General features: G+C 57.1%; 1 protein-coding gene across 6 annotated transcripts in view; it reads right to left on the reverse strand.

Annotated features, from left to right (window-relative positions):
* Positions 1 to 110: 110 nt before the first annotated feature.
* Positions 111 to 13,929, reverse strand: part of SBF1 (SET binding factor 1) — a 28,638-nt gene continuing 14,819 nt past the window's right edge. For 4 of the 6 annotated variants that reach the window (XM_059937263.1, XM_059937261.1, XM_059937260.1 and 1 more), the window contains 17 exons: positions 13,701 to 13,837; positions 13,385 to 13,592; positions 13,070 to 13,266; positions 12,818 to 12,955; positions 10,169 to 10,246; positions 9,740 to 9,912; positions 9,484 to 9,663; positions 8,890 to 8,991; positions 8,625 to 8,810; positions 8,427 to 8,553; positions 8,215 to 8,345; positions 7,913 to 8,143; positions 1,944 to 2,051; positions 1,637 to 1,848; positions 846 to 933; positions 644 to 775; positions 111 to 548 (listed from right to left, as the gene is read on the reverse strand). In XM_059937263.1, the coding sequence (XP_059793246.1) occupies positions 450 to 548; positions 644 to 775; positions 846 to 933; positions 1,637 to 1,848; positions 1,944 to 2,051; positions 7,913 to 8,143; positions 8,215 to 8,345; positions 8,427 to 8,553; positions 8,625 to 8,810; positions 8,890 to 8,991; positions 9,484 to 9,663; positions 9,740 to 9,912; positions 10,169 to 10,246; positions 12,818 to 12,955; positions 13,070 to 13,266; positions 13,385 to 13,592; positions 13,701 to 13,837 (2,527 nt within the window). In that variant the 3' untranslated portion in view covers positions 111 to 449. The remainder of the gene's footprint in view (positions 549 to 643; positions 776 to 845; positions 934 to 1,636; positions 1,849 to 1,943; positions 2,052 to 7,912; positions 8,144 to 8,214; positions 8,346 to 8,426; positions 8,554 to 8,624; positions 8,811 to 8,889; positions 8,992 to 9,483; positions 9,664 to 9,739; positions 9,913 to 10,168; positions 10,247 to 12,817; positions 12,956 to 13,069; positions 13,267 to 13,384; positions 13,593 to 13,700; positions 13,838 to 13,929) is intronic. The other 2 variants (XM_059937264.1, XM_059937262.1) reach the window with 1 other exon arrangement.

Below are 13,929 nucleotides of genomic sequence, written 5' to 3' on the forward strand. Positions count from 1 at the left end.
GGATCGCCTCTGAGGCCTGGAGGGATGGGTGGCCGGGCACCAAGCAGAAGCCTGGTGATGCCGGCCCCCGCCGCCCACCCCGGCCCCAGGACACGGAGGAGACGCAGGCGTGCGGTGTGTCATTAGCGCTCTTTATAGACTCTGGTTCTAGGAACAGGTTGTCTGCGGCTGGCCGGCCGGGGCCAGCACGTTGACAGGGCGGGAGGGGGGATATTTACAGGCCCACCGCGAGGGCTGTACCGTGGCTGCTCCCGGCGGGTGCTCAGCCAGGGCTCCAAGATAAGTTAGAGCTGGCCGGGCGGGGTGGGGCGGGGGTGGGGGCTGTACACACATTTGGGGGCGGGGCCTCAATACTGTCAAGGGCGGGGGCTGTAAACATGGCCGGGGGGCCCTGCCCACCCCTAGTGGTCTGTAACGACTGGACGCAGAGCCGCCGAGCAGGGCCGGGCTCAGGCGTCCGACAGGCAGCTCTGGATCTGGTCCACCCACTGCTGGGCTGACGGCACGTCCTGGGCACAGAAGTTGTAAACACGACGCGTCGTCTTCACCTGGGGACACGGGACACTGACTCCACGGCTCCACGCGGGCCGCCTCCCCCCCCCCCCCCCCCCCCCGCGCCCCCCGTCCCCCAGCCGCAGCTCACGTCAAAGAAGGCCTTCTCGTCCACGGTCTTGGGGGCACCCAGAGTGGGAGTGCCAGGCGCCACGGCCTCCACCTCCGCCAGGTCGATGAAGCCCTTGCACTCCGTGTCCACTCGGTGGTCGTAGTAGCGCAGCTGAGCAGGGCAGGAGGTCAGGGTAGGGCTCCCTCAACTCCCTACCCCTGCCGGCCCACTGACCACTCACCTGGTGCTTAGTCTTGTCCAGCACAAACCAGCGGGCCTTCCAGGGCTTCATGAAGGCCCCCTTCTTGTACAGGGTGCCCTCATAGGACCTGCGTTTGCAGAAGAACCGGCCAGAACAGCCATCAGGGCCCGGCAACGGCCCCGCCTCGCCAGCCCCGCCAGCCCCAGCAGCAAGACCGAGGTCCCTGTCCCCAGACCGACCCAAGCCCGGAGCACTGGGCAAGGGAACACGAAGAAGCCTGGGGTTGTTCCCAGAAAGGACCCCCCTCACGCCCGTCACAGCACAGACACTTCGGGAGGGTCCCACACCAGAGCCTCAGGGTCTCAGGGAAACAGCCCTACGTGCAGAGCAGGGACCCCTGACACGGAGCAGGCAGGTCTGGGGAGGCGACTGCGGCAACGTGGCCCCTCCAGGCCCAGAGGGTGGCATGCAGCCTGCCGGGCCCCAGCCTCTGCTGGAAGCTGCCCCAACCTCACTGGGCACTTGGCCCACCCTCATAGGTATCCCATGGTCCCTGTCCCTCTCCTCCTCCGCAGCCACCGTGGCCTGGCTGTGGTCACCAGTTCTATATCCCAAACCCCTTCGAAGCCCACCTGCTTCTCCCCAGTAACGGTCACAGCTTAGGCTCAGGCCACCATCATGGCCTCCCCTGCAAATCAGTCCACCTAAGAAATAACTAGAAGCTCCCCAAAGGCACCTGCCCCCCCACCCATCTGAGAATTGCCTGGGACCCCAGTTGAGTCCCTCTAGCTCAGAGGTGTCCGTGGTGCAGAGAGAGCTGCTTCTCACACCTGTTCTCGCTCTCAGCTGTCTGGAACTGGCTGTACAGGGTGCTGGTGCTGCGGCGGGCTGCCTGGCGGGAGCCGGATGTAGTTGAGCCGCTGCTCTGGTCGCTGTCCAGACTGAGGCTCAGGGTGGAGCCCACAGGTCCCTCCTGCAGGTACACACCCAGCGAGCGGCGGTGGTGGGGCACACTGGACACCAACAGGGAGCTGGGGGTGCCCTGGGGGCAGGAGGGTGGGCCCGTGTCAGGGGGGTGGCCTCCACCTCCTCCTGGCAGCAAGCCCACCCCAGCCCCCCACACCCACCCCCGCTCACACGTCCGTCTTGCCGGCCTTCAAGGCGCTGGGCAGCTTTCACCCGATCCCAGGCGTCCTTCCAACGCTCAGGGGGTCGGCCCAGCTCTGTCTCCAACCGCTGCAGCTCCTGGAGAAGAATCAGTGAGAGATGACGCAGAAGAAAGTACCCAGACTAGAACACGAAAGGATAAAAGGATGGAAGATGTACGAAAGGAGACAGGGAAAAGATCTAACGAATGTATAACTGTTGTCCAGGAGGAGGAAGAGGAGGCAAGGGGGAGGGATTGGGCAAAATCAGTATTTGGAGACAACAGTTGAAGAGACATCAAAAATATAATCAAGGGACTTCCCTGCTGGCGCAGTGGTTAAAAACCCACCTGCCAATGCAGGGGACGCGGGTTCGAGCCCTGGTCCGGGAAGATCCCACATGCCGCGGAGCAACTAAGCCCGTGCGCCACAACTACTGAGCCCACGTGCCTACAGCCCGTGCTCCGCAACAGGAGAAGCCACCGCAGTGAGAAGCCCGCGCACTGCGATGAAGAGTAGCCCCCGCTCGCCGCAACTAGAGAAAGCCCGTGGGCAGCAACAAAGACGCAACGCAGCCAAAAATAAATAAATTAAAAAAAAAATTATTAGACAAGCAGAACGGCAGGAAAATAAGAAGCATCCTCAGGGGAAAAGTTAAAAGAAACAGATCCAGAAAGGAACTAGACACTCAATTAGCATACCAGAAGTTCAAAACAGTTGTTATAAATACATTTAAGATTTAAAGATGGACATAATGGTTGAGCAAATGGGGAATCTCTACAGAAAAGAAAAACTATAAAAAAAAAATGGAAACACTAGAGCTGAAAAATACAATATCTAGAGTGGAAAATTCATTAAATAGGCTTAAGAGCACATTAAACGTAAGAAAAGAGCAGTAGAGTTGAAAACAATGTAACAGGAATCATAAAAAAAACTGCAGACAGGAGAGATTGGAGGAAAAAACTAAATACAGCCTCAGTGACCTATCGGGCAAAAAAGTCCCAGAGGAAATGAGGGACAAGATCATGCAGAGAAAACTTTTTAAAGAAACAATGGCCTAGGGACTTCCTTGGCGGTCCAGTGGTTGGGACTCTGTGCTTCCAACACAGGGGGCGTGGATTCGATCCCTGGTCGGGGAACTAGGATCCCACATGCCGCGGGGCACAGACTAAAAAAAAGAAAGAATGGCCTAAAATGTACTAAGTTTGATTGAAACTATCATCCCATACATCTAAGAAGCTTAAAGAACTCCAAGCAGAACAAACACACAAAAAAACCATGTGATGGCCAAATTGCTGACACTAAAGATGAAGACAAAACCTTAAACGTAGTCAAGGAAAAAAAGGGTGATGTTACACACGGTTTACAAGGATAAGAACGAGCACCAACACTCAATCAGAAACAATGCAAGCAGAAAACACTGGAACGACATCTTTAAACTGCCAAGTATAAAAAGCTGTCAACCTAGCATTCTACATCCAAAGAAAACACCCTTTAAAAAATAAAGGCATAGGGCTTCCCTGGTGGCGCAGTGGTTAAGAATCCGCCTGCCAATGCAGGGGACACGGGTTCGAGCCCTGGTCCGGGAGGATCCCACATGCCGCGGAGCAACTGGGCCCGTGCGCCACAACTACTGAGCCTGTGCTCTAGAGCCCGTGAGCCACAACTGCTGAAGCCCACACGCCTAGGGCCTGTGGTCTCTGGCAAGAGACGCCGCCGCATTGAAAGCCTGCGCACAGCAACAAAGACCCAACGCAGCCATAAACAAATAAATTAATTAATTAATTAAAAAAAAAAAAATAAAGGCATAGATGCGGAGCAACTAAGCTTGTGTGCCACAACTACTGAGCCTGTGCTCCTAGAGCCCGCGAGCCACAACTACTGAAAGCCATGCACCTAGAGCCCGTGCTCCACAGCAAGAGAAGCCACTGCAATGAGAAGGCCGTGCACGGCATCAAAGAGTAGCCCCTGCTCGCCGCAACTAAAGAAAGCCTGAGTACAGCAATGAAGACCCAACGTGGCAATCAATCAATCAATAAATATTCCTTTAAAAAATAAATAAATAAAGGCATAGGAAGAGAAATTAAAGAAACAATCCCATTTACCGTTGCATCAGAAAGAATAAAATACCTAGGAATAAACCTAAGGTGGCAAAAGACCTGTACTCCAAAAACTATAAGATGCTGATGAACAAAACTGAAGATGACACAAACAGATGGAAAGATATACTGTGTTCTTGGATTGGAAGAATCAATACTGTTAAAATGACCACACTACCCAAGACAATCAACAGATTCAATGCAATTCCTATTAAATTACAAATGGCCTTTTTCACAGAACTAGAACAAAAAATTTTTAAATTTGTGTGGAAACACAAAAGACCCCGAATAGCCAAAACAATCCTGAGAAAGAACAGAGCTGGAGGAATCATGTGCCCTGATTTCAGAATATACTACAAAGCTACAGTAATCAAAACAGTGTGGTACTGGCACAAAAACAGACACAGATCAATAGAAGAGGATAGAGAGCCCAGAAATAAACCCGTGAACCTATGGTCAATTAAACTACAACAAAGGAGGCAAGAACATACAATGGAGAAAAAACAGCTTCTTCAATAAGTGGTGCTACGTGCTAAAGAATGAAATCAGAACATTCTCTAACACCATATACAAAAATAAACTCAAAATGGATTAAAGGGAATCCCCTGGCAGTCCAGTGCTTAGGACTCCACACTTCCACTGCAGGGGGCACAGGTCTGATCCCTTGTCAAGGAACTAAGATACCACGAGCTGCATGGCGCCACCAAAAAAAAAAAAAAAAAAAAAAAAGGATTAAAGATCTAAATGTAAGACTGGATACTATAAAACTCCCAGAGGGAAACATAGGCAGAACACTCTTTGACATAAAGCACAGCAATATTTTTTTGGATCCATCTCCTAGAGTAACAAATAATAACAAAAATAAACAAATGGGACCTAATTAAACTTAAAAGCTTTTGCACAGCAGAGGAAACCATGAACAAAATGAAAAGATAGCCTATGGACTGGGAGGAAATATTTGCAAACAATGCTACGGACAAGAGATTAATTTCCAAAATATACAAACAGCTCACACAGCTTAATATCAAAGAAACAAACAACCCAATCAAAAAATGAGAAGACCTAAATAGACATTTCTCCAAAGAAGACATACAGATGGCCAACAGGCACATGAAAAGATGCTCAATATCACTAATTATTAGAAAAATACAAATCAAAACTATAATGAGGTATCACCTCACACCAGTGAGAAAGTCCATCATAAAAAGTCTACAGGGGAGGGGCTTCCCTGGTGGCAGTGGTTAAGAATCCGCCTGCCAACACAGAGGACAAGGGTTCGATCCCTGGCCCGGGAAGATCCCACATGCCACGGAGCAACTAAGCCTGCGCACCACAACTATTGAAGCCCATGCGCGTAGAGCCCGTGCTCTGCAACAAGAGAAGCCACCGCAATGAGAAGCCCGCGCACTGCAACAAAGAGCAGCCCCCGCTCACCGCAACTAGAGAAAGCCCACGCGCAGCAACGAAGACCCAACGCAGCCAAAAATAATAAATAAATTAAATAAATAAACGTAAATTTAAAAAAAGTCTACAAATAATAAATGCCGAGAGGGAGTGGAGAAAAGGGAACCCTCCTACACTGCTGGTGGGAAGGTAAATTGGTGCAGCCACTATGGAAAACAGTATGGAGGTTCCTCAGAAAACTAAAAATAGAACTACCATATGACCCAGCAATTCCACTCCTGGGCATATATCCAGAAAAAACAAAATCTCTAATTCAAAAAGATACATGCACCCCCCCAATGTTCATAGCAGCAATATTCACAAAAGCCAAGACACAGAAGCAACAAATGAATGGATAAAGAAGATGTGGCGTATTTATACAATGGGATACTACTCAGTCATAAAAAGAATGAAATAATGCCATGTGCAGCAACGTGGATGGACCTAGAGATTATCATACTAAGTAAAGTAAGCCAGACAGAAAAAGACAAATATCATATGATATCACGTATGTGGAATCTAAAAAAATGATATAAATTAACTTATTTACAAAACGGAAATAGACTCACAGACATAGAAAACAAACTTATGGGGGCTTCCCTGGTGGTCCAGTGGTTAAGAATCCGCCTTCCAATGCAGGGAGCACAGGTTCGATCCCTGGTCAGGCAACTAAGCCCATGGGCCACAACTAAAGAGCCCACATGCTCTGGATCCCATGTGCTCTGGGGCCTGCGCACCACAACGAGAGAGAAGCCAGCGGGCCACAAATAAGACCCGACGCAGCAAATAACTAACTAACTAACTAACTAAATAAATAAATAAAAACTTATGGTTACCAAAGGGGATGGCGGGAGGGATAAATTAGGAGTTTGGGATTAACATATACACACTACTATATATAAAACAGATAATCAACAAGGATCTACTGAATAGCACAGCATACCATAGTTAACATCTTGTAATAATCTATAATGGAAAAGACACTATAAAAGGATATATATATATCTGAGTCACTTTGCTATACACCTGAAACTAACACAACGTTGTAAATTAACTATACAATAAAAACAGAAATGGTGAAATTAAAGAAAAGAAAAGAAAATGAAGACATTTTCAGGTAAAAAAAAAAAAAAGCTGAGGGAATTTGTCACTAGCAGATTTGGATTACAAGAAACATTAAAAGTTCTTCAGGCTAAAGGGAAATGATACAATACCAGATCTACACTGAGAATGAAAAATACTGGGTTGCAGCAAAAAGCATAAAAGCATAGAAGGCTTTTTTCTTGTTTCCTAATTTTTTTAAAACAAAGTTGACCATTTAAAACAACCATAATCCATGCTCTGTGCTGATGTCACAGGTAAAAGTAAAAGGGGTGACGACAAAGGCAGAAGGACAGGAGTGGGCAGTTCCCGTGGGGGGGTGTGCAATTCAATCCCAGATGGGCTGGGACTGCAGTCACTGACAACCACTAAAAATAACACAAAGATACAGCTCAAAAGCCACACAAAGTAGATAACATGGAAAAGTAATACTCAACTGTCAGGAAAAATAACAAAAGGAAGAAAGCAGCAAAAAAAAAAAAAAAAAAAGTCCAATGAAAGATAGAAATGGGTAAGAAGACGACCTAACCACATGCTGAGTACCATCCAGAAACTCACCTTAACTGTAAAGACACAGACCAGTCAGAAGTGAAAGCACTACAGACATCACGCCACACAGACGCTGGCCTAGGGACACCGACTCCAAGACCACGAGTAGTACCAGAGATAAGAGGACGGTCCTCTGCTCTCTGTGCTTGTGGATCCCCTTCACCCACAAAACCATGACCCAGGCTCCCCAAACCCTGGGTGGCCAGTGCCTTCAGCCTGGGCCACTGCTGGGCTGTCAAAACCTTGTCACCTGCTTGTTTACACCTCACCACCTCCCCGAGAGGCAGGAATCAGCCTCCCCACTTTCCCCACAAGGAAGCAGAAGATCAGGATGCTTAGATATCCCTCCAAAGACACCCAGCCAAGGGGTGGGGAGGGGCATGCAAACCTTCCTGTGGTCCGGACCTGAGGCCCCGGGGGAGAACTCCAGCCACCGGACAGCCACCCTCCATGCCACCCCAGCCTCCCCCCAAACCCCAACCCCAAGGGGCTCTTTTCTCTCTTCCAGGGGCCCATGTCCTATTGAATCCTGATTGCTGAGGCTAAGCAGACACGCCCACTAAGTCTGGCAAAGGGAGGGTAAGAGAAGCCTGAACATCAACCCCAAGCTTCCAGACCCATCTCTCTCTGAAGGGGGAACCACCAGGCAGGAGGGAACCCAGCAGAGCACAGTCCACATCGGGGGGCGGGGGGGGGGGGGGGGCAGGGGCAGGGCCACCGAACTGACGTGCGCTAGGACCCCCTCTCCCCTCTCAGGGGCCACACGCACCTCCAGCAGCTGGGAGATGGCGTCGGGCTGGGCTCGGGGGCAGCTGTCGTAGCAGGGCCACACCACCCGGCGCCTGCTCTGGGGGGCACCCCCATCGGGCCGCTCCTCCTCCGGGGGCTCAGGGGGCCCCTGCGCCAGCTCCCAGTCATAGGGGGGGCCCTCGGCCAGCGTCTCCTCGGTGTAGAAGTCCCACACCTTCAGGTTGGACACGTTGCTGTACGGCCGGAGGACCTGGGGGCGGGCCTGGCGTGAGCACCGGGGCACGGAGGGGGCCCGCCCGCCCCGACCAGGCCCCAGCTCACCTCTGTGTCCTCGGGTGCGTACAGGTAGTTGTAGAACACCGGCGTCCTCTTGCTCAGCCGCTCCACGTACTCCCACACCGAGCGGCAGGCCGGCTGGCCCCGGCGCTCCCCCTTCTCCTCATACAGCAGCCCTGCGGGGGGCAGCGCTGAGCGCAGCCCCACCCCGGCTGCCGACCGCGCCCCCGTGCCCACCGCCCCCGCCCCCGCCGTACCCAACTCGATGCGTTCGTAGTCCGAGTCCAGCAGGAAGGTCCGGAAGCGGTGGGACGCGTGATGGTAGCCGAGGAACTTGAGGTAGAACGGGCTGAACTCGAACTCCATGGGGAACTGCAGGTGGACCTGTGGGGCGTCAGGAGTCAGCGGCCAGCGGTCAGCACGCACAGCGCCCCCCACCACGGCCGCCCGCTCACCTGGTGCACGCAGTCCAGGAACTGCAGAAAGACTGGCGTGAAGCCACTGCTTTGCCCGGCCAGGGTGTGGGCCCCGCGGTGGCTGAAGCGATGGCCAAAGGACAGCCACTCCTTCTCCACCAGCAGACGGAAGCCCTCCAGGGTGCGGTAGAAGGGGTCCGAGAGCAGCTGCACCAGGGACACCACCTGCCAGCAGCGCCGTGGGTCAGCAGGGTGTGGGGACCTGGCCCAACCACCCCCCCCCCCAACCCCGGCCACTGCGCACCTGAGTGGTGATGTCCCAGCCGTCCTCCAGGCTCACCAGGACAGAGGAGCCCGAGTCCAGGAGCTCCACCACCAGCACCGACACCTGCAGCAGCTTGTGGATCTGCAGGGACCCGCAGCCCCTCAGCACCTCCCAGAGCCCGCGGCCTAAGACTCCAGCACCCAGCCGGGCCCCCAGGACCCACACATCCACAGGAGCGGCGGCCGTGCAGGCCCACGCCAGGGGACACCCCGCGAGGCAGCACAGCCTGGATGGACCCGAAATGCTCTGGCGTGCTTCCTCCCGCCCGGCCGCCCACCCACCCGCCTATCAGCATCTTCTGGGCCTGAAGAGGCGCCCCCTCTCCTTGACGTGCCCAGCCCCATCCTGACAGAGAGCAGAGGTCTCCAACACAGCTGGGCCCTGGCCTCCCTCCCCTGTCCAGGTACCACCACTGGGAAGTGGCCATCATCCCCTCCTGAAGCCCAATGCTATCAAAAGAGCAAGCCCAGACCCCGCCCACCCACGGCTCTAGGTAAGTGGGGGGCCCGGCCCATTGCATCCCCTCCCCCCGGGTAGCCCTCCACCACGGTGGGGCAGGGGCAGTGGAGAGACCTGGATCAGCCACTCTGAGTCTTCCAGCGAGCACAGGAAGGAGGCTGAACCCGGCTCAGTGGCAGGATAGCTGGGGACACACGCCTTCAGCAGCTTCTTGAAGCTGCCTTTCACCTGCCGTGTCTCGAACACCTCGATGGGCACCAGCTCCCACTGCTGCAGGGGATCTGGCCGTACACCCTGGAGGAAGCCGGCTGTGGTGAGACGCGCCCAGGCCCCGTGCCCCGACCTGGCCCCAGGACCCCGTTCCAGTCACCTTGAGCTGGGCTTTGTCTCCAATGATGTAGAGGGCTGCACGCTGGGGCCGGAGAAAGCCTGGGTCGGGGGGGGCCCCGTTGGCCTGGGGGGGACCCATGCCTGCTAGCCGGGTGCCTACATCAGTGCTGAGCCCACCGCTGCGCCCACTGGCCCGGACACTGCCCCATTTACCTGCACAGAGAAACCAGGTGAGCACCGAAGCAGGGCCAGGGCACCACTTACCTGGGGCTGAGCTCCCAGGGAGGGCAAGGGCGGGACTCAGGGCGTCAGGCTGTTAGTGCCCGGGGCTGTGGGGAGGGCTGGGTTATGCTGGTCTGTCACACGGGGCCGTTAGTGCCAGGTGTGGGGGACGTTAGTGCCCATGAGCAGTCACACGGGGCCATCAGTGCCAGGAGTGGGGAGCCAGCCCGCACGGCCACTACGGTACCTCGGGGCGCAGTCCGTCTGGAGGCCGAGGCCGCCATGGGGTTGGACAGCGTGGTGACCCTGGCTCTGGGGCTGGGCACTGGGGGCACAGCAGAGAGAAGGCTCAGGCCTGGCCCCAGGCCCGGGGGTGCGCCCAGCAAGGGGGGAGCTGTGGCCCAAAGAGACTGGGTGCAGGGCTGGGTCGCCACCAACCCCCCCGGGGGCTCCAGAGACAGTGAGGATCAGCACCAAGGCCCTCTGGGCCCCCAGGGCAAACTAGGGAACAGAGGACCCAGTGGCAGGTAGAAAGGCTCAGGGGACAGGCAGGACGCTGGGCCGCCTCCTCTGCACCCTCAGCCCCGTGGACACTGCCTAAGCTGCTCATGACACACGGCCACCAAGCGGCCTCTGCCCAGCACACAGCAGCAGGAGGTGCCCGTGAGGCGCACCCCAGAGAAGAGGAGGCCCAGCCTGGGAGCTCCCAGCCTGGAACCTCGGAGGGTGGTTCAATCCAGGACACAGGCAGGCCCGAGTCCCAGCACAGAGCCACCTGTGAGGACCAGGCCCGAGGCTTACGGGCTGGGACGGCCCAGCTTGGAGGCACAGGGAGCCCGCAGGAGGCGGATCCACAGTGGCCTCTGGATTCCAAAGCCTGCACCTGGCTCTGACCCGGGCTCACTCGCCTCTACAGAGAGGGCGCAGGGCACCAGAGGCCAGCATGGCGCCAGCCCACTACGCTGCAGGCAGAAGCACGGTCACCCACAGTGAGGATGGTGTGTCCTCGTGACACAGAGTCTGGACTGGAACCGGTGTACGGCTGAGGCGAGCCGAGACCCTGTACGCCCCTAGGCAATGAGGGGGAAGGCCCGTGCCCAGAACTCGGGGGACACCAAGAAGCACCACCAGTGGGCTGTGGGGACAGTCAGAGATGCCCAAGCAACACTAGGGAAGACACAGGCACTAGGAGACGAAAGATCCTGTGGGGAGGGTGCTGCCTGCAGGGGCCAATCAGAACCTCTGGAGGGGGCAGAAGGCAGGAAGACAGCGTAACCATGAAACATACTTAGTGATGGACTCTGATGTTTGGAAAACTAAAAGCCACTCAAACTAGAGAGCGGTATTCCCAGCAGAGGACCAAGAGGAGGAAGGCCTGTGCCGCTTCGGAAGGTGGCACCGCGTCCAGCGCTTCCTAGGGCGGCGTCCCCACTAACTACCGTGAGGACAGCCTGGCCACCCTGTTCCCAGCCCCCTTGGCCCCGGCGCCCAGCAAGTGGTGACAACAGCTGCAGACGGAGCAGTGGGGGCTGCTGTGCGCCAGCAGCAGCGGAGGTGCCTGCGGTTGGGGTGCTCCTCAGGCCTCACTTGGGAGGGGTGAAGGCCCTCCAGCTACAGGAACGAGTGGTGGCTGCCCCAGCAGGCCCTGTGCCACGGGCTGGAGCAGCCTGGGCCAGCACGGGGGCAGTTGGCCATGGGGATGGCTGCAGACTCGGGTGGTGAGCTCACAGGACTCAGGGTGGGCAGAGAGGGAAGAATCAAGGACGATGCCCGGGCTTCTAGAAGGTTCAGCCCCACAGGTGGTCTGCCAGCCCCCAAGCCACCTGAGAGCTAGAGCAATGCATCTGGGAGCCAGTGCATCTGGAAGCTAGAGCAGCAGCAGAGAAAAACGCACACAAGTGTGAGGAGAGGGAGGGAATCAGGAGGGCCTGAGCGACAAGTGACCCCTGGTGTGATGCCTGCACAAGCCAGGGTGGGGGAAGGGTCTCACAGAAGTGACCCTCGTGTGACATCTGCCAACTCTGCACACACAACCGCCAGGACGGCTCCAGGTGTGTACAGATCCCTGGTAGACACTGTCACCGCACCTGCTGAGGTACAGGCGGGGGTTGGCTCAGGCCAGCATCTGGGCAATGGTCAGGCCCAGTGCGGGCAGCCCCCCAGCCCTCATGCCTCCAGCGGGGTGATGAAACCTCCAAGCACGCACTGAGAGGCAGCTTGTGGATCACCAACGTGAGCACCAACATGGGCTAGAGGGCAGCTTCGAGGAGGCCCAGCAGCTTCCAGGAGGGCCAAGAGGATGAACCAGACGGGACCAGAAGATCAGTGACGGAGGGTCCAGGAGGGGAGATGGGGGGAGACAGGGGCAGGTAGGGGAGAGGCTGTCACGGGGGGAGATGGGGGAGGTGCGGGGGCAGGATGGGGTCAGGTGGAGGGTAAGCGGGGTGCAGAAGCGATTGCCTTGGAGCAAGACCCTGGGGTGAGGCTGCCCATCCTGACACAAACCCTCCCCTGCCTGCACGCCCTGGGGCCCTCCTGGGTGTCTTCTGTCTAAAATCCTCTCCCAGCGCCAGGCATCCACATGGCTCATCCTGCCACAACAGGGTCCCCGCCTGTCACCCCAGGAGACCAGACCACCGCTTGTGGACAACATGCTCTTCTAAGGGTCACCCTGCACCAGTACCCCGACAAGCAAGGGGTAGGGCCCAGGATGGCCCCTGGGCGCATGCCCCAAACTCCTGGGCCTGCTGCCTCCTCTGTAAACCCCCAGAGGAGTGGTCAGAGCTGGGCCTCAGGACACTCACCTGCTCCCGCACCCCACTCTGCCCCCTTGTTGGCCTGCCCTCCATAAATGTCGTCACAACCCCCCAGGTCCTCCCGCCCCGAGCAGCCTCACCGTGGCTGCCCATGTGGGCCGAGGAGAAGCCGCTGAGGGTGTTGCGACCGGACGCATCGGCGTAGCGCGGCATGGAGCTGACCACGGCCTGCAGGTACTTCTCCTGCTCCAGGCTGCTGGAGTCGGCCTGGGACTGGCCTGCGGGAGGAAGTGGAGCTGCGGGCGGGGCGCCGGGCGCGGGGCGCTGGGGGCGGGGCGCCGGGGCGCCGGGGGCGGGGGCGGGGCGGGCTGTAGCGTGAGCAGGGAGCCTACCCGGAGAAGGCGCGTTCTGGGCCTTGAAGAGGCCGACGACCCCCTTGCCGTGCAGGCCCCCTGAGCGCAGCAGCACGGCCTTGGAGCGCCCGCTGCGCCAACAGACCACCGGGAAGCGGTTCTGGCGGTAGCAGCGGGACACGCGCTGCAGGGCGTTGTCCTGGACGCTCTGCGGGACGATTAGCAGCCCCGGGTAGCTGCGAGGAGGCGGATGTGAGAGGAGAAGCAGGCCAAAGGCACTCTGGACCCACAGCCAGGCGCCCCTGGGCCTTCGGCCTCCTGGAGGCCACCAAGCCTGCCGCACTCACTGCTCACCTGCGGCAGATGGCGTACATGCGGTTGACCGGGGAGATCCGGAAGGGCTCGGATTTCGCGCGGCTCAGGCTGCTGCTCAGCGTGCCCAGCCCCAGGCGCTGGTAGTCCCGGCAGCACGCCCTCTCCACCAGGCTACTCATGGTCATGCGGTCCGAGGGCTTCAGGGCCAAGGAAGGGGTCAGCGTGCTGGGCTCCAGCTCCTCCGACACTGGGGCAGGCCAGGCACACGGGGGTCATTACCCACAGGCTGCCCGGGTCCCTTACCCCTCCACGTGAGGGTCTTCACCCAGACCGCCCATGGCTCCCACACCCCCACCTGAGATCTCGTCCTCCTGGTCCTCAGGGGATGGCTGGCCCCGGTGCTCCCAGCTGGGGGGGTTGTACTTCTTCCGAGTGACATACTGCCGCCCGATGGTCCTCTTAGCGTTCTTCATGAAGTTCCGGGACAGGGTCCTGGGGGGGCCCGAGGAGTACAGTTGCAGGGTCAGCAGAGGTGAGGAGATGGACAAGGGGACACACACACACAGTGGTCCTGCGAAGGGAAG

This window comes from Balaenoptera ricei, chromosome 10 (assembly GCF_028023285.1).
Source record: "Balaenoptera ricei isolate mBalRic1 chromosome 10, mBalRic1.hap2, whole genome shotgun sequence".
NCBI lineage: Eukaryota > Metazoa > Chordata > Mammalia > Artiodactyla > Balaenopteridae > Balaenoptera > Balaenoptera ricei.